The following is an 18,360-nucleotide window of genomic DNA, read 5'->3' as shown; positions in this document are numbered from 1 at the left end:
AGTGCTGCTGCTCGGGGGCACAGCTCAGCTGAACCTCCCTTACTGCAGGGGATGTGCAGCACGAATGTCCTGGGTCATGCAGCAGAGCCCCACGCCCAGCCTGTGCTGCAGAGCTGCACGCTGCTGATGGAGGAGAGCTGCTGTGCTGCTGGCTTGTGCAGGACGGAAGGCATTGGTGCTGATACAAGAGGGATGTGCTGGGGTGGGGTGCGTGGCGGTGAGTGCAGGGTGAGTGCGATGGAGAGCAGCAGCAGTGCTGGGGCTCCCTTCCAACATTACCCATTCTGTGATTCGATCATCTGTGAGTTTGGGAGGGAGGAAAACAGGCTGGTGGCAATGCTGAGATACTGAAGGGAGAATCCCAGTGGAGTGCAGGCTATGGGAGTGCGGTGCTCTGTGACCCATGTTGTGATACAGCTTGGCAGTGTGGCAATTTGGGCCCTGCTGAAGCCATGGGACTTTTTTGTGCCATTCCAACCAGGCTTGCTAGAAGAGCATTTTCTGTCCCCAGTGACGGGTCATTTCTGTGCTAGATGTCATCACCACCACCCCTTGAGGTTGCTGTGGTCAGATTGGCTAACTGGAATTTCAGCAGGTTGGAGAAAATGCTAATCAGCATGCCATGGTCTGACTGCACCATCTGTGCTCACTGAGCTCTCAGCTCTGCATGGTGCAGAGGCAGATGTTCACCATGAGGATGAGCGAGGATGGCTGTGCTGTGGTGCAACCAACCCTGGGCAGGGTTCCCCATGGCTCTCCTCACTGGAGCTCCTTTTTAGACACAGAGGTTTCAACCCATGGTTTGTTGTCCTGAGGCGCAGCTTCCCTCTGCCAACAGAGGTGTTTGAAAGAATGGGGACAAGTAGAGGTCATTCCCAAGTGGACGCTGATGGCAGACACAGAACTGTCAGAGTGACAGCAGCCATGGGCACCGTGGCCAGCCAATCCAGTTGATTTAATGCCCAGAAGAGATCCCACATTTGAAAAGGGACATTACACTCAGTCATGCTTGTGCAGTGTAGAGAGGCAAATATTCCCATTTTGTACCCTCTGCCAAGTGACGTGCCTGATTTATTGGTGGAAAGACATCTCACTCGGCTAATTTGTTTGCTTATCCTTACTAAATGATGCCTGGGGAAGCCATACCTTCCAAGTACCTTCCAAGTCCATTTCAGTATCCAGATTAATCACCAGAAATACACAGATTGCAAATGGGCTAAGAGCCCTCTTTGATGCATAATGTTATGAAGAAACAGACTGGGAATTCCTCAGGTACCATCATTTTCACTTGTAAGTAAATATATGGTTTATTTTCAGGGCTTCCAGGAAAACAGGGGCATCTCTGCCCCCACGGCTCCCCAGAAGCATGCTTTGCATCGCCATCACACGCTCCTTGGTGCAGGCTGCGGGCTCTGGGCAGGCAGTTGCAATTGCTGCACATCCTGCTCCTCCTTTTGCATAAAAGGTGATCAAAATGCGATGTGAGCTTTGCTCCTGGGGCTGCATCTTGCTGGGAATTAATGCAGGTTTGTGGTCACAAGCAGTAACTCTTGGTGTGGGAGGGTAACTCACTGTGCTGGCTGATGTGTGCCTGCTGGTACTGTGGAGGGACCCAGCACACCCGTACAGCCAACTGGCCTAAGAAAGCCTTAAAAAGACTGTTAGGGAGGTGATGCTGTTTCTGCAGTGGTGGGAGCGAGCTCTGGTTGCTACAGCAGAATGTGTGACCACAGCGCGGTGTTCTGGCGGCCAGGAGCTGCACAGCGCATCAAAAACAGGATGTGGGCGATCACAGCTCTGCAGCGGGCTGGGGCCGGGGGGGAGGAGCACGGGCAAACTGCAGAGCCGAGGGAATGAGCGCTGTTGTGAGCGGCGCTGCTCCGCGCAAGCGGCAGCAGAAAGCGCTGAGGGCAGCCCGAGGTGTGCGAGGAGAATCACGGAACTGCAGACCATCTCGAGTTGGAAGGGACCCACAAGGAGTCCATCGAGTCCAACCCCTGGCCCCACATAGGACCACTGAAAACCGAAACCCTATGGCTGAGAGCGGTGTCCCAACGCTCCCTGAGCTCCGGCAGCGCTGGGCTGTGCTGCCCGCTGCCCTGAGGAGCTGTGCAGTGCCCACCGCCCTCTGGGGGAGAGCCATAGAACCACAGCCCGGTTGGTTCGGAAGGGACCCCAGAGCCCCCCAGTCCCTCCCCTGCTGCGGGCTGGTTGTCGCCAGCAGCTCAGGGCCCAGGTGGGATGCCTGGCCTTGGGTGGGCTTTGTGCTTGGCTCTCTCGGGCTGTACTTTCTGTAGCTGATGTTTTTTGGGTTTTTTTTTTCCCCCCAAAGCCATGGGATGTGTTCTGGCTTCTACAGGGATTATGATGGAAAACTATTTTGGCTTCGAAGTTGTGTTATCCTGCAACTGCTCTCCCCTTGCAGTCTGGAGACCTGACCCTGGAAGCCATGGGCTTACATGAGGTTTCTGCACCTTCCTGTCTCAGCCTCGGGTTTCTACCTGCCCCTGGTTCCGTTCTGCTCGGAGGCAGCTCTCATTTCAGTGGCTGATCTCCACCTGCGTTTCAGGGTCAGCTGTGCTTCTTCTGCCTTCTGTGGGTGCTTCTGCCCAGGTGAGTTCTGCTTTCACCAAGTATTTCTGTTCTGTGCAGCTGCTTTAGAGGCTACTGTGCAAAGCAGTGGAGGCAGCCAGCTCTCATGGTGCTGAGGGGGTTACGGAGTGCAGTTACCTGGGGTGCAAGTGGTGAGCACACCTTGCATATCCACAAAGCTGGGAATTGCCTTTGGTCAGTACCGTTCCATTCCAGCCACAATTCAGGTGAGACAGTCCTGGAACTTCATGCCTGCTGCACAGCCCCATTACATCCACAGTTGTGCAGCTCTGTGCCTTTCAGACCAGGCAGCATTGAGTTGCAGAGGCAGTCAAGAAGTGCCCGATGGCCTTGGCTCACGGTTCCTGGAACAAGGGCAGGAGCAGCACTGCCTTGCCCTGGCCCAAGGCTGCAGCACCCACTACAGCCGAGCTGTGTGACTGGAGCAGAAATGTGGAGGCAGGCGATGAGCTACGGAGAGCACAAGGAGCCGTGTGAGCACCTCATGGAATGGCTGCTTAGTATTGCTGAGATGGAGTTGTGGCTCTAATGAGGCTCTCCTATGTGCCTTCCTGCTGTCTTCACTCACAGTGCTACCTGCAAAATGTGAGGGGAGGGACTTCTGGAGTGGAAACGTCCCTCTTCAAAGGTCACTTGGGAAGTGGTTCAGAAGAGATTCGTGCAAGTAGAGCTATGACCACCAGGTGCTAATGGGGAATGGTGCCTCTGGGTGAGGACGGAGTGTGCCACCAATAGATGGCACCAGGCTGTGTCTCAGGGCTTCTACAGCGCCGTGGCCACCAGAGGGAAGATCTGGGGACAGGACCTGGCCACCAAGGAGCAGCGTTCAGCGAAGGGCCGTTTGGATTAGTTTGGGGCTGTGCCAATAGCTCAGAAGAACAGAAATAACCTCTCAGCTCTGCAGCCTGTGACGCACAGCTCTTGACGGCACCCGCAGCAGTTTCCCACCATTTGCACCCGTTTTTCTTGGACTCGTTTTTCCAACAAAAGATCGATGTTATGAATCAATTGCACCAACCCCACGTACAGCGCAAGTGGAAGTCGTTGAGTTACAGATGCAAACTCACAGCTGAACTAAAACAGTCACAGGGCTTTGGCTCTGCTTTTAATCGAGGTCTGACCTCAACAAGAGGATTTCCAAATCCCGGAGCCCAAAGATGTCAGAAATGTTGCATTGTACGAATACAAAAAGTTGTTCAGAGCAGGAGATTACATCCTTACGTAAACCTGGCTCTGGTCGGCAGGGCAGGGTTCAGCTGTGGTCAGGAAAGGGCCGGCTGCAGCCCTTACACGCCGTCTGGCTGGAAGGTCCGGCTGGCAGCTCCTCCACGCACATTTGTCTCACGCCTTCCCCTTCCGTATTCCTCAGGGAGCATTTCTGCAACCCAAAGGTGCCTTTCTGCGGAGCGGCCGCTGAGCATCCCCTGGGATGTGATGTCATGTCGGTGCCCTCGCTCCGTGCCGGTGGTACCAATGTGGCCCCGGCGCACCGGAGCTGCGCGGGGCAGAGCCGGAGCCGCGCTAAGCCGGTTATGGGGCTGCGACGGGGCGGTCACCCTCTGAGGATTACGGGGCGAGAACAGCCGGTGCTCCCGCTGCGGGGGAAGGCACAAAGGGCCATTGTGCGGGAAGACAAAATCTCTGTGTGTGACCGCGGCTGACACGTTAGAGCCCCGCTCTGCGCGCCAGCACAAAAGCCGCCTTGCTTCATATTGTTTGTTTATGTAAATGGCAGTGGGCATTTAACCGTGCGGCCGGGGCAGCCCGCGTGGTGGCTGAGACGCCGATTGGACCCCGCGGTGCCACGGCCAAACCCCGCGCTGTCACCGCCGGGGCTGAGCAGGGCCGGCTGCCCGCACACGCGGCCCGGTGCCGGGCGCTCAGCATGAGCGACAACGTGTCCTCGGTGCCCGGCCTGCCAGCGTGCAACGGGACCGCGGCCCCCCAGGAAGGCCTGCAGCTGGCTGACGGCATCACCGATGGCATCACCGGAGCCGTGGGGACGATGCCCTGCGTGGAGGCGGGTGCGCAGCCCGGCACTCTGCTGGCAAAAGGAAATGTGGAGGAAAGCGGGAACTCGTCGGCGGAGGATACAGCGCGTGGGGACTGTGATGGAGAGCAGCGATGCAGAGGTAATGTGCGGTGCTGCCTTTTTGTTTAGTATTTGGGCGGAAAAGATTGTTTGATGTGCAGCCTTACGAACAGCTGGATGTGTTATGTGTGCTGCTCAGAGCTCCTGAGCTGCAACTGTGGGTGTCAAGACTTGGAGTAATTGTTAGCGACAGATCTGAGCTGGTGGTTACAAAGGATGGATTGGAATGTAGGTGACCAAAGAAAAGAGCAATTTCTTAGCTCCGCTCGAAAATTCTGCTGCCAATCTGCAACAGTTAAAGCCTAATTATTGTCACTAACTGTTCCACAAGTCCAATTCTTGTCCTTTGTATTTCCCAAAGAAAAGCAAGAGGACAACATTGTGATGCTGCAGGAGGGAGCAGCTGAGCCCCAGGATACAACTGAGCCCCAGGACATGGGAGCCTGCAGGCAGGAGCTGGAGGAAGGTAATGCAGAATGCTGTGTGTGCAGAGTGCTGGAGCCTGAGCATGGCAGCAAGCAGCCTCCCAGGCAGTGTTGTGCAGAGTTTTATCACTTCCAAATTCAGCCAAAACCTCGCATTGCATTGCAGAGGACAGAGATGCATTCCTGCCCGTAGCTGCGTGTCCTCACTACCCAGACCCTTTTCCTCCCTGATTTATGAGGGCTCCAGTGTAATGTCCCAGTGTTGAGCATTCATGTGGACGCCTCTGGGCTCCTTACAGGGGCAGGGGGTGGCTGGGATGAGAGCTGGTGGCTCCAGGAATGGCTGCTGCTGTCCCATGTTGCTGCCCCCACCCGTGTGCCCAGCAGGCTGCCGTGAGCTGCTGGTTCCTATATGTCAGCTGCCACATTGATACTGAGCTCCTCATCAGAGGGGAGCAAATGAGCAGCTTGGGGTGATTGTCACAGAGCTGAGCCGTGTGAATGCAGATACAGGAGATACATGGCTGTGCCTCATGATCAGAAACTGGTGTACCTTTCCCTAAGAAAGCAAAAAATATATGAGCATCTGTCCTAAGCAAAATACGTCTGAATGGCTTTGAGATGAGTCAGGATGGAGGCTTTCCCTCTCCACACCAACATCCCCACTCCCCACTCCAGCTGTGCTGCTTTGCAAGTGCACAATAAAATCTATTAAATGATCCTGCACGGCCCCCTCACCTCAGCCACGAGCACTTTATCTCCAAATTGCAGGCAGCTTTTTAGTACCTGACCAATTTAGTCTAATTACTACCCAGAACCCTGCAGGCAGACACTGAATAGAGTGTTTGTTGTGACATGGGAGCAGAGATGTGCCAAGCAGAACAATACCAAACGCTTCTCAAGTGGGGACGTGTGTTTGCCCACGTCCTGGGTGGGCAGAGGGTCTGAGCCCCAAGGGGTGCAGCTATGGAACTGTTGTGTGCTGGGCTGCGCCTGCAATGCGTGTGTGCACGGTGGGTGCAGCCTGGGGGTGTCACACCTCATCCTGGGGGTGTCACAACTCATCCCGGAGGTGTCACTCCTCATCCACCCGAGTGAGACGGGTCTCACCATGCTTCTCTGTGCCGCAGGGCAGCGGGCGCTGGGTGCAGCAGGCACAGCAGGCAGTGCTGTTGGGGAGGATGCGGTGACCCCCACGGACAGCACCGAGCAGAGAGGGAAAGATGCTGAGGAGGAAGAAGAGGAGGAGGAAGAGGAGGAGGAGGACACCGAGGAGGACGAGGTGCAGGTGATAGAGGTGCCGAAGGGGAGCGGCGTGGTCCCCCAGCAGCAGGAGGGCAGCATGGAGATGTCCCCCCCTTGCAGCCCCACCTGCAATGCTCCGGCAGAGAGGGCTGGGGAGCAGCTGGGGCTGGGGAAGAAGAACGACATCTCCAGGCACAGCTACTCCCGGTACAACACCATCTCCTACAGGAAGATCAGGAAAGGAAACACCAAACAAAGAATCGATGAATTTGAGTCCATGATGCACTTATAAACCGAGGTGGGGAATCTCTTAATGTGCCCGAGAGCTCGCGCTGGTTCTGGTTTTGATTGTGTTCCAAGACACGGCCTTCACACAGCACGGATCCACCCCTGCTTCCTTTTTGTATGTGATTTCCCAACTACCTTCCCCTTGACAGCAGGTGGGGCATCCATAGGACAGGGAACGATTGGTTTGCTGAAGGTGTAACGTTAATTCACTTCAAGTTCACCTGTTCCTTTTCTCTCCATTTTTCATACCCACACTCACATGGCAGCATGCCCTGAGCACACTGCAGTCCTCGTGCTGCTGGGGTGGTTGGGGCCACACAGCCCAGCCTCAGTGAGCACAGCCCAACCCAGCCCCATGCAGCTCTGGGATCAGTCCAGTACAGCCTGCCAGCACCACAGCTGTGTTCTCCACATGCTGCCATTTTACACTGTGGCTGCATTTCTTAACGTTTCTTCTCAATTTTCAAACTAAGTTTAGATGCAAAATTTTAATTTTTTTTTTTTTTTTTTTTTTTTTTTTTTTTTTTTTTGAGACAAAGCAGATTTCAGGGGCAATATTTTTTTGCCACCTGAACACAGCCTTTTCCCTTTCTCCATTTTAAAGCTCTCTTGTATAACCACGGTGCTGTGGATGCGTTCTCTTTCAAACTATTTTATGGAAAGCTTTGTCTTGAGTTGGGATCAAGCTTTGCAGACATCATCCCAGAAAGGACTGGGGATCTTCTAGGAAAGGAGAAGCTGTCTGAGCAGGGTTGGACCGTGACTCCCACCCCAGCACTCCCCTTCAGCCATCACTGCTTTTTTAATTCTCAGTTTTACATTATTTCCAGCAGCACTGAGTATTGCTTTGACTTTTTTTTGTTCCACAGAAAGGCAATTATTTATTGGCAACGTCAAAATAATAAATGGCAATTCTGTATTGTACAAACAAAACACAGTCCTCATTGTACCATTCAGAATTGTTTATTTGCTCTTTGGTTTGCAAAAACCTCAGAGGTTGGTTGTATGCCCCATAGTGCCGGTCTGTTCCCCGCTGCCTGGTGCTCCCCCGGCCCCGCTCAGCACTTCCCGGCAGGCTGCTGGCACCTGCCTGCTCCCCCTGCTCCTTCCCAGGCACTGGAGGGGCTGCACTGCGGGCAGCTCCAACCCCACTGCAGGTCTCCATTTATCACCTGCCTGTACCGTGTTGCAGTGCTTGGCTTGCATTCTCAGGGCTGTGCGCAGGGCAGGTGCTCTGTGGGAAGGCCCTGCAGAGGATCAGGACAGGCTGGTCGCTGGGCTGAGGGCAATGGGGTGAAGTTCAATGAGAACAAGTGCCAGGTCCTGCACTTTGGCCACAGCAACCCCATGCAGCACTACAGGTGTGGGGCAGTGGCTGGAAGGCTGTGTGGAGGAAAAGGATCTGGGGCTGTTTGTGGATGGCTGCTGATCGTGAGCCAGCAGTGTGCCCAGGTGGCCAAGGAGGCCAACAGCATCCTGGTTATGTCAGCAGTGGTGCAGCCAGCAGAGCAGGAGGTGATTGTTCCTCTGTACTCAGCTCTGGTGAGGCTGCACCTCAGTGCTGTGTTCAGTTTTGGGCCCTTCTCTACCAGAAAGACACTGAGGTCCTGGAGTGCGCCCAGAGAAGGGCAATGGAGCTGTGCAGGCTCTGAGCACAGACCCATGGAGAGCACAGGCTGAGAGAGCTGGAATGGGTCAGCGTGGAGAAGGGGAGGCTCGGGGGAGCTCTTACAGCTCTCTACAGCTCCTGACAGGAGGTTGTGGTGAGGTGGGGGTCTGCCTCTGCTTCCAGGTAACAGCAATAGGCTGAGAGGTGATGGCCTCGCATTGTGCCAGGGGAGGGACAGGTTGGGTATTAGGAAACATTTCTTCTCCTGCGCCAGTCAAGCATCGGCACAGCTGCCCAAGGGGTGGTAGAGTCACCATCCCTGGGAGTATTCAAGGCCTGGGGAGATGTGGCTCTGAGGGATGTGGTCAGTGGGCATGGTGGGGGTGGGCCGAGGTTGGACGCGGCCATCCTAGAGGTCTTTTCCAACCTTAAGAGTCGCCATGGTAATTCTATGACATTTAGGGCACACAGCATGGTGGGAACGGGAGGCAGCTCCAGGGGGTCAGGACTGGAGGCACAGCCTCATTCTGAAATGAATTCCTCTCTGTTGTCACTGTGCTGGGTTAGGAGCTGTGTGGCTGTGCTGGGATCCGTGCTCCCTGTGCGTCACCAGCAGTCCCTGAGGGTGTGCTGGGGTCTGAGTCAAAGACACCAGCAGTGCAGCGAGCACTGACACAGGGGGATAAATGCAAAGGACAATGCTGGGGACGGGATGTGACTGTGACATGGGAACACGCTCTGACTGTTCCGTGACAAATGATTGAATGTCAGCAAACAGCATTTAATGAAATTCATGCTCCTGATACAACATGACTGCACAAACAACATCTGTGCAATTTTTCTGATAGTGACTGCAGGCGAGCAGCACCAAAGGGGGGAGATAAAATCAGGAAGACATATGGAGCAGGAGCCAATTGTGGAAATCTGTTAGGGCAGTCAATGGTGTGGCAGACGCAGGCTGTCAAGTGCTGTCAGCACTGATCCTCAATGTGAAGGGTAACACTACGCTGTGCCTCTTGAACTCGGAGGAGAAGTGTGAGCTGGTCTGCAGCAGCCTGTAAATGCTGGACAGCAATGTGCAGCTGCAGTGTCAAAGCCACCCCACAGTGCCCACAGCCACCCCACAGTGCCCTGCTGGCTGCACACAGAGCAGGGAGCCCAGAGGTACTCCTGTCAGCACGTGCTGCTTCTGGGATGTTAAAAAGGTCAGCTTATGAGAAGACAGAGGATTTCAGAAAATATTTCTATTTAATAACACAGAAAACAATGTGGTTTTTTGCCTCACAGTTGAAAGAAAACCACATTTCCAATGTCCTTATGCCAGCTGTGCTACACGGGGTGCTCCAAGCTCTCTCTGTGCTGGCTCAGTTCTGGCTTGGAAAGGAACTCTCAGCTCTGTCGCTGCTGCTGGATGTCTTGCAGTGGCCCAGTGCTCCATCACGCCACATGGTAACTGCCAAACCTCCACTGCTGGTAGCGGTTGGTGGCACTGCATGCACCCAGCCTCAGGGCCAGCAGCACTGGGTGCACGAGCAGGCAGGCAGGTGGATGCTGGTGCTGCACCACAAGGTGCTCAGCCTGTGGAGAGGGTGATCCTTTGGGTTCACATCTACACATCTTTTCCCCCATACCCCCATACCAGACAAGCTCTGTCCCAGGGCTGCTCCTATTGGGATGTTCTGTGCCTGGCCTGCAGTGCTTTGCACACACATGTGGTAACACTGAGGGGAAACAGTCCTGAAAGGACATGTGCATTTCTGCGTAGGCAAAAATTGGATTTTTTTTTGTACATGGTAAATGCAACTTACATCACCAACGTGACACAGTCACTGTGGCAGCAGAAGGTAAAGCACTGCACATGCCATGCTGCCCCTCTCCCCATAATGCATGGAAGTATTACTGCTTTGGACAGAAGAGGAAAGGGATCTTTGCTATAGGATGAAGTGCTAAGTCACAGCTACTGTTCTTCTCTGCAAAATTAGGAGTATTACCAAGTTCCTCAGAGCGAAGCCCTGCAGAGGGCCAGCACAGGCATTGCAGTACAGGTCATAAAGTTAAGTTCCCATTTTCTTCCTTTTCAAAACACTTTTCTTTAAAAAAAGCCACACTGTGAATGGAACACCAGTGGATACCAACACCAGTGTAAGTGCTACCCGTCACCCGGTGTGCCACCAGGGCTTGTGGCTGTCACCACACTGCAGATGATGCAGCCCTGCTGTGCACAGCCCTGCCATGGTGCTTCCCTCCTGCTCCACACAGAGTGGCCAGGCAGTCAGGGCTGGGGGCTGTGGGGAGTTGGGATGCCACTCACCAGCTCAGGGCGTGCTGCCATGGAGCTGTGCCTCCAGGCCAGGTCGCTCTCCCAGCCCCCACAGGGCCGCAGTCCCGGCGCAGCACCCACAGGCACCACGCACAGCTCTCCATGCCGCAGCAGCCGCAGCCAGGTGTAGTTGAAGTGCTGCGCCTGCAGGAGGGATGGGTGATGGGGACCCTCTGCCAAGACCCCAGGAGCCGCTCCCACAGGGGCAGGGGTACACACAGCAATGGCACAGTGTGCTCCGTGCAGCACCTTACCTTGTTGTTAGCATCACAGGCCTGCAGAGCCAGAGAGGTGTTCTGTGCGGCAATGCAGCGCGCCGTGGCTACATTCACAAGCTGAAAAACAACACCAACATGCACACTGAGACATCAGCTGTCACAAAGAGCATAGGCCGTGCCCGTGCCAGCACTAATTAACACTGCACACTCAAAGGGGGGAAGCAGAGCCACCACACATCATGCTCTTTGGTGCGTGTGTCAGCGCACACTGGCTCTGCTACACATTTCTACAGCAGGAGAAACCTGAACCCAGCCCCTTCTGGAAGCACTCAAAGCAGGACAAGATGAGCTCCTTTCAGTGCACAGCATTGGTGCAGGTCGTTGAAAGCAGCTCCAAGCTCTGCCCATGACCTGTGGCTGAGAGCAGTGCACCACAGGGATGGCAGCAGCCACGGCTGCAGGTGCTGCCATCAAACCCCAGCCCCTGCAGGGCTGCGCACTCCTGTCTCTTTCTTTGCAAATGCAGTTCCTCTCCCTCTTTCAGAATTGCTGAAGAATTTCCAAATTAATCCTGGGGAATAAGCAGGTTGTTCAGAACACAGCTCCCAAGTAAATATGGTTAGGGTTCAGCACAGCTGGAATTTGCAGAGCTAGCTGAAAAACAGATTTTCTGCCCTATTAAATTTTGAGAATGAAGATAAAAGGGCAATTCAGGTGGCCTGAACTGGGACAAAGCATGGCAGCACCACGGACATTTTCACAGGCACAGAACTGAGGAGGTTGTGGTTCCATTGAAACAAAGGTCCCTGTGTATGGCCTCACTGCTCTGCTCTGGATTTGATGTGGGGTTTTATTGTTGTAGTTGAAGCAGAACTCCTAAAAAAAGTGAATGCTTTCCAGAAATTTGGAACATTTTTTCCATGTTCTCAAGGCTAGTGCTGCGAAGCCCAGCTTGCCGTGGAGCTCTTGGGCCTGCACTCAGACACACGGGGCAGGCGGGGAGCCCTCTGGGTTGCACTGCTGGTGTTGCTGTACCTCATCTTACAAAGCAGGCACTTTACTGATGTGACTGCAATCAGAAATAGACTGCGAGGAACTGAGCGCGTTGTCTTGGCAGAATTCCGGAGCAGAGCGGCGATGTGCTGCGCCCTGCTGGTGGGCACGGAATGAAATAGCACAGAACTGCACGGCTCTTCAACGCCCCTCAGAAATGCGACTTGCAGCTCTTCATAAAAATTCAGACTTGATGAAGTTTATAGAAACTTCACAAAAATACAGCGGAATCCTGACTGTCGTGATGGATTAAAGAGCCTAAACCACCACCACATGCCAGGAAGCTGCTCAGAGCCAGGCACACCAAGATGATTCCGTGCCTCTAATCCAAGCCAGCGAGACGAGGTTGAAAGGAGAAGAGCACCACTGGGTACATACCAGCCCGCTGGCCTTCACCGGGGGAGCCGCCAGGTCTGGGTACACATTCTCCAGGTACCAGCGGAAGCTGCGGCACTGCAGCCTCTCCCGCAGCGCCTTTTGCTGGCTCAGGTCGCCCAGCTCCGCGCGCCGCGGCAGCAGGTGGTACGCATGGCCATAGAACAGCTCCTTGTAGTCGTCCAGCCACACCTCAGCCACGCGCGCCAGGTTCCTCTCCACCGTTCTCACCCGATCCTTCGGGAACGAGTAGGGGTTGTCGTTCCTGAAGATGTGCCCGACTCTGGAGCACGGGACGATCTCAATTTCTCCTCCGCACATCCAGACCTGAGGAGCAGAGATGTTTGGGCAGGAACGCTGCGCTCCGGCTTTGTGCAAGGCAGGAGAGCAGTGGCAGGGCTGGTGGCTGTGCCTGCAGGAGTGCCCACAGCAGGCGCGCAGGACAGGCTGCCAGGAGCAACCTACCTTGAATGAAAGCTCCATGTTTTCACCTCCCCAGACATCCAGTCCTGAGTCATACGTCCCCAGCTCAAAGAAGTACTTCTTTTCAATGGAGAATAAGCCCCCTGCCATTACTGGGCACCTGCAACAGGTGGCAAGGTGCAAGTCAGGCGGTTAGAATGCACCCATCTCCTTCACCTTCACCAAGGGGTCACCCAGAAACAGGGCTGTGAGATGCCTGGGATCGGTGTGTGGGTTTGCACTCACAGTGCAGACCCTGGGACCCATCCTTTTGGGGCCAACTGATAAAGGTAACATTAAAAAGACAGCATTTGGTGGCTGGGGCTTTGCCATGGCTGGTGGGGTGATGCCCTGTGTCACACCACCAGCACAGAGCAAGCTGCTAACTGCAAACAGGTGGGCTCCCAAAGCTCTCAGATTTGCTGTCCGTACCTTATTATATCAGTTTCCTTGAGTTTGTTTTTCTCAATGACTTCTAGTGGAATCTGCTTCCATCCAAAATTCATCGGCCAAGTAAAAATCCCACGCTGAAAGTTGTCCACAGTCATGTAGCTGAACAGGGCAGAGATGGAGATGACGAATTCTGAGTCACATTCCTGATTGAAATGTCACCCTTAATGAACAAAGAAGAACGTCTGTACCTAATTAAAACAAGATTCTGACAAATTTCATCAGAAATTCTCTTCATCTACAACAGCAGAACCATTAAGGTTGGAGAGGACCTCTAGGATTCACCAGCCCACCCCACCATGCCCCATCCCTCAGTGCCACATCCCCATGGCTCCAGGACACCCCCAGGGATGCTGACCCCCCCTCCCTGGGCAGCTGTGCCACTGCCCATCCACTCCTCTTGAAAATAAATTGCTCCTAACACCCAGCCTGACCGTCCCTTGGTACAATGTGAGGCCATCACCTCTTATCCTGAAATTCATGAAAAGGCAAAGAGGTGTGTGCAATAAAGCAGCGGCAAGGACCGCTGCTGCTCATTTCTGGTGTAGCCCCCTGTGGAAGGCCGAGCAGAGGGTCAGGATGCACAGCTTCTCACTATTAGCATTCTGACAGACAGAGAGAGGGCTCTCCTCCCACGGCAGGATGGCCTGAGCCGTGTTACCTCATGTCCTTGTCGCTGATCACCTCGATGACAGGACAGGCCACCCTGGCACGGTGCAGGCGGACACGCTCCAGCAGTGGCTCCAGCCAGCCCACATTGCACTCCACATGTGAGTCCAGGAAGGTCAGCACGGTGCCTATGGGCAGGAGTTGTGGCACCGCTGGGTGCGTGCCGGCAGCCCTTGGCCATGCTGGGCCACATGGGGAGCCCTGGATGCCCTGGCTGTGTCTCACCTGTGGCCACCTGTGCGCCCGCCAGCCGGGCTCGAATGAGACCATGCCTTTCTCTGAGGTGCAGGACTTTCACCTTCGGGAACTGTGACATGTATGCATCCAGCTTCTCCTTGAGGTAGTCTGAGGGAGAAGGGCAGAGTGAGGCTGACAGACCCATCCTGCACCCATTTCCAGGTGTGAGAAGTGATGGGCAGAGTGCTCCTGGAAGCCTGGAAGGACACACGGGTGTCTGCAGGTCTGGGGCACAAGCTGGGGTGGTTCATTGCCCCAGCTGGGAATACAACCATTGGCAAAAGACTCCAAAATGTAGTTTTCATGGACACATAGAATCGTTTGAGTGGGAAGGGACCTTCAAAGGCCATCTGGTCCAACAATGAACAGGGACACTGAAAAGACATCACTGCGAGTAAACGGTATGAGCACATACTGTTGGTTGTTTAAAATGTTTTGTGAGTCCCTTCTCTCTCACCTGTGCTGCTTTGTTCACTGTAGGTGGTAGAGGAGGGGTCTGTATCTGCAGCAGGGACACAGGTGTCTGGGCAGCATGCTCCCTGAAGGAGCACCACTTAGAGAATTGAAACAGTTTAACATTTTGAAGAGTCAAAGCCAACAGAGAGCCAAAGTACAGCAAAGCACAGGTTGGAACCATCTGCGTGTCTGTGCCACACACGTGGAGTCACTGTGTGTGCACTGTAATACATCAGGAGAAGAAAATGCAACTTCTTACTAGTATTCAAAGTGGGTAACAAAGAACTGTATTCTGGCTCCAGCTGTGTCAGCTTAACCAAGGCAGAAGTGGCTTCACTCACCTTTAGTGCTGAAGTCGTCCACCAAGATGAGCTCCTGGAGCAGATGTGGGGGGGAGCGGCTGAGCACGCTGTGCACCGAGCGCAGCAGTGTGGACCACACCTCATCCACGAAGCACATGATGATGGTGGTGGTCGGCAGGTCGTTGTGAACCTGCTGCTCCAAGCACCTGCATGGAGGGCAGCGATGGGTTTGTCACTGCCGAAGGTAATTCACCACGTTCTGCGAGTTGGGGCTCCCTTTCTTTGCTCATTATACAGAACATACATACATAAACGCATACATTTTATATACGTGCATGCATATTAATTCGATATAACTAATGTTAAGCAGAAGTCAAATTCTTTTGAAACCGCACCCCTAGACAGGACTCTAAAGAAAAGCGGCCTGCAGCCTTGATGTTCTGCTGATGTCCCCTTGAAGTCAGGAAGGCGTATGCTCTGACACTGCTGGAGCTGCTTTGGAGATTGCTCCCTCAGGTCTCCTGCCCGTGGCCTGGCAGCAGCCTGGCACTGCCACCCCGACCCACATGGTGCTCAGCCCCACCATGCAGTGCCACACAGTGTGCAGCCTTTGTTTTGGCCAGGAAATCTGGGTTCCTACCTAATCCTGGGCAAATTGCACTAGAGGGACTGCAGCAGCAGCGTGGGAGGAACTGGGGCACATGGGGACCCGCCTCTGTTTGGCCAAGGCGTTGTTACCCGGATAGCCAGGCGTTATCCCGGATACCCAATGGCTGTGGCTCCCTTCTCAGCAGCATTTCTGATCGACCAGAGGTGGGCAGTGCTCCTGCAGGTCTGTTCTGCACAAGTGTTCTCCCAGCACTTGGCCCTCAACTCTGGTTTTGCTGCAGGCAGTTCTTGCTCTGTGTGCAGGTGGCTTCTGTATGTGACACCTTCTGCTCACTGGGAAGCTGCCATGGCTGCCTCCCTCCTCCTCTGCCCTGTTCCTCCATGCAAGGACCTCCAATGGCTCCCAGAGCAATATGGGAATGCATGTGCATTGATGGGGACAGGCCACAGCACAAACCCCATGTCACAGCTCTTGTGGCAGAGACAGGAGGGTCTGTGCACCAGAGTTCTCCCACTTGCCCAAAGTGCCATTTACAGAACCAGCAGCACATTTCATGGGGAGCTACAGAACCACAGAACCATTAAGGCTGGAAAGCCCTGTAGGATCCCCACACCCAACACCACCCACCCATGGCATGGGGGACCTGCTGCCCACATCCCTCAGTGCCACATCCCCACAGCTCTGGGACACCCCCATGGATGTTGACCCCCCGCTCCCTGGGCAGCTGTGCCACTGCCTGACTGCTCCTTGGGGAAGGAATGTTCCTAGTACCCAACACAACACTCTGTGGTGCAATGTGAGACCATCACCTTTCATTATGAATTATCATTGTGAATTATTTGCTTTCCAATCACCATGCTGCCCACAGGCCCCAGGATCGCAGAGCTGAATCCCTGTGCTGGACAGCAGGACAGTAACAGTGGGAAAGGGAGCAATCCTGGGATGTCCCCATCACTGTGTTGGCCACAGGCACATCCGTGTGCTGGCACACAGCAGATGGCTTTGGCCGGATTGCCACCTACTCTCCAGGTGGGTGCCAGCCCCCGATCTCATGGGCAGGGAAAGCTACTCTACCCAGGCACACTGGCAGTGTGTGGAACCAAATGTATGAGCGCTGACACCAAATAGCACTGAATGGTGTAACACTTGATATGATACACCTGATACATGCAGAGCTGCGCCCTCACCTCTCTGGTCAGCAGGCATAGCCAGTTAAGCCACACTGGAAGTTCTCCCAGCCTCACCATTACCAGCATCACTCACCCAGCAGCGCGGCGAAGCAGGGCTTACCCAGCAGGCCTGGTGTCTGCTACAGCTCGGTCCACTGGGATCAAATCGCTGAGGAAGACATTAAAGTTTCCTTCCTTCCATCGACTTTTGGCTTCTTCTTGTTTGTCATCGGGGACTGTCACCGGATGCCCAAACTGCCCGGGTGCCTGAGGGTCTCTGGGTGCCAGCGTGACATCCATGGCCAGGACTCGGTGCGTGCCGATGCCTGCTGCCTCCTGCCCACCCAGCTCGGGGGCCACCCCTGGTCCCGCTGCTGCTGCCCTGGAGGTGCCATGGCCTGGGGTGCGAGGTGCTGCAGTGCTGCTGGAGGCGTGTGTGGTAGAGGTGCCATTGCTCCCCAGTGCTTGGTGTGGTGCTTGGCTCCGGGTGAAGTGTCCCCCAGAGTCAAAGCCGAAGCTGGGGGCTGCAGGGTTGCTGACGTTGACCCCCTCTTTGCTAATAAGGACAAAGTGCTCAGAAGGAGACGCTGCATTCTCTCCCCCTCTGCTCTCCCCGTGCCGCGCTGCCCGGGCCGTCTGGGCGGCCCCCCTCGTGTGCGGGCTGCCGTGGGCACCGTGCGCGGCTCCCTCCGTCCCATTAAGCTTTGCAGGAAAGGCGGCTTTGCGGGACGGAGCGCTGCCTCCCGCCCTGCCCGGCGGCACCCGCGGTTCTCCGCCCCCGCGAACGGTCCGATCCGCCACCGCGTCTTCCGCCCGTGCCGGGGCCGCGCTGACCGCCGGTGCCACGTTGTGCGGGACGGACACCGCCGCCACCGAGCCCCCTGGGCGCGCTCCTCCGCTCGGGGCTGCCGATTCCGGGGGGCTCCGCTCCCCGCCCGGCCCCCGCTCCCCCGCTGCCGTCGTCGGCACGCTCCTCCCGTCCGCGCCCCCGCGAGACCCCGCGGCCGCCGCCAGCCGCGCCGCCGTGGCCTTGGGGAGGCTGTGGTCGCGGCGGCTGCCGCCTTCCGACTCCGGGGGGGCTCTCCAGGGCCGCTCCCGCTCCCGCCGTCCCCGTTCCACCGCAGCCCGCGCGCCGTTGTCGCCGAAGGAGAGCCGGAGCGCGGCCATGTCAAAGAGCAGCCAGATGACAGAGGCCACGAAGACGAAAGCCAGCGCCCGGCCGCTGCCGCGGAACAGCCTCCGCAGCCCGTTCATCCTCCCCGCGAGCCCCCCGGGCGAGTCCGGGCCGCCTTGCCTGGGGGTGGGCGGCTCGGTCCCCTTCCCTGCCCGGCTCAGCGCAGCGCGGGGGGAGCCTCAGCCGCAGCCCCGGCCGCCCGCCGTTCCCTGCCTGCGTGGCAGCCCCCCCCCAACACCCGCCGGCCCCTGGGCCCGTAGCATCGCGCTCCGCTCGCCCATCCGCTGTGGGCAGCCCGAAGGAAAAGGAGCGGGGAGGCGGCGGGGCGAGGTTCCCCTTCTCCTCTCCCCACCCCGCCCAGCCCCGCGCTGTAACCCAACACCTCCGCATAGAAGGAAACTATTGCCGCTCGTTATCCGGCCAACTCTCTGCCCGGCTCTTACCTTCCGCGCCGTCCCGGCTCCTGACTGCGTTCGCAGAACTTTATCGGGACGTGTCGCTACGCTTCGTGCCGCTGCAACGCTCCCTCGCTGCTTTAGCAGCGCGCTACAGCGTTAACTCCTCGTTAACTCCGCGGCCAAGAGCGCATGTGC

The 18,360-nt window shown here is 55.9% G+C and overlaps 2 protein-coding genes across 3 annotated transcripts; one reads left to right on the top strand and one right to left on the bottom strand.

Moving 5' to 3' along the window:
* Positions 1-11: 11 nt before the first annotated feature.
* On the top strand, positions 12-7,151 carry ERMN (ermin). Of its 2 annotated transcripts, none has more exons than XM_042827336.1 (3): positions 12-2,613; positions 5,067-5,171; positions 6,261-7,151. In XM_042827336.1, the coding sequence occupies exons 1-3, from the start codon at positions 2,460-2,462 to the stop codon at positions 6,665-6,667; spliced, it is 666 nt and encodes a 221-aa protein (XP_042683270.1). In that variant the 5' UTR covers positions 12-2,459; the 3' UTR covers positions 6,668-7,151. The 2 variants fall into 2 exon arrangements, with proteins under 2 accessions (XP_042683270.1, XP_042683269.1); XM_042827335.1 differs by lacking the exon at positions 12-2,613 and adding an exon at positions 4,499-4,745.
* Positions 7,152-9,477: 2,326 nt separating this feature from the next.
* Positions 9,478-17,847, bottom strand: GALNT5 (polypeptide N-acetylgalactosaminyltransferase 5). The gene is made up of 10 exons (XM_042827286.1): positions 16,715-17,847; positions 14,854-15,020; positions 14,045-14,164; positions 13,812-13,947; positions 13,133-13,252; positions 12,704-12,821; positions 12,242-12,565; positions 10,847-10,927; positions 10,584-10,736; positions 9,478-9,850 (listed from the first exon to the last, which is right to left on the bottom strand). Exons 1-10 carry the CDS (start codon positions 17,845-17,847, stop codon positions 9,710-9,712), a joined length of 2,493 nt encoding a protein of 830 aa, XP_042683220.1. The 3' UTR covers positions 9,478-9,709.
* Positions 17,848-18,360: the final 513 nt, after the last annotated feature.

Source organism: Centrocercus urophasianus, unplaced genomic scaffold (assembly GCF_019232065.1).
Source record: "Centrocercus urophasianus isolate 14NV4802_14NV808 unplaced genomic scaffold, USGS_Curo_1.0 seq_28, whole genome shotgun sequence".
Classification (NCBI taxonomy): Eukaryota; Metazoa; Chordata; class Aves; order Galliformes; family Phasianidae; genus Centrocercus; species Centrocercus urophasianus.
This window is presented reverse-complemented; position numbering and strand designations above follow the sequence as displayed.

Bases quoted from the DNA above. Each gene is read 5' to 3' on its own strand.
- ERMN (XM_042827335.1), top strand. From the start codon at position 4,499: ATGAGCGACAACGTGTCCTCGGTGCCCGGCCTGCCAGCGTGCAACGGG. The intron at 4,746-5,066 runs GTAATGTGCGGT...TATTTCCCAAAG, and splicing joins TGGAGAGCAGCGATGCAGAG to AAAAGCAAGAGGACAACATT. The intron at 5,172-6,260 runs GTAATGCAGAAT...TCTGTGCCGCAG, and splicing joins CAGGCAGGAGCTGGAGGAAG to GGCAGCGGGCGCTGGGTGCA.
- GALNT5 (XM_042827286.1), bottom strand. From the start codon at position 17,847: ATGAACGGGCTGCGGAGGCTGTTCCGCGGCAGCGGCCGGGCGCTGGCT. The intron at 10,928-12,241 runs GTATGTACCCAG...GTTGTTTTTCAG, and splicing joins CGGTGAAGGCCAGCGGGCTG to CTTGTGAATGTAGCCACGGC. The intron at 10,737-10,846 runs GTAAGGTGCTGC...TCCCTCCTGCAG, and splicing joins CCTGTGATGCTAACAACAAG to GCGCAGCACTTCAACTACAC.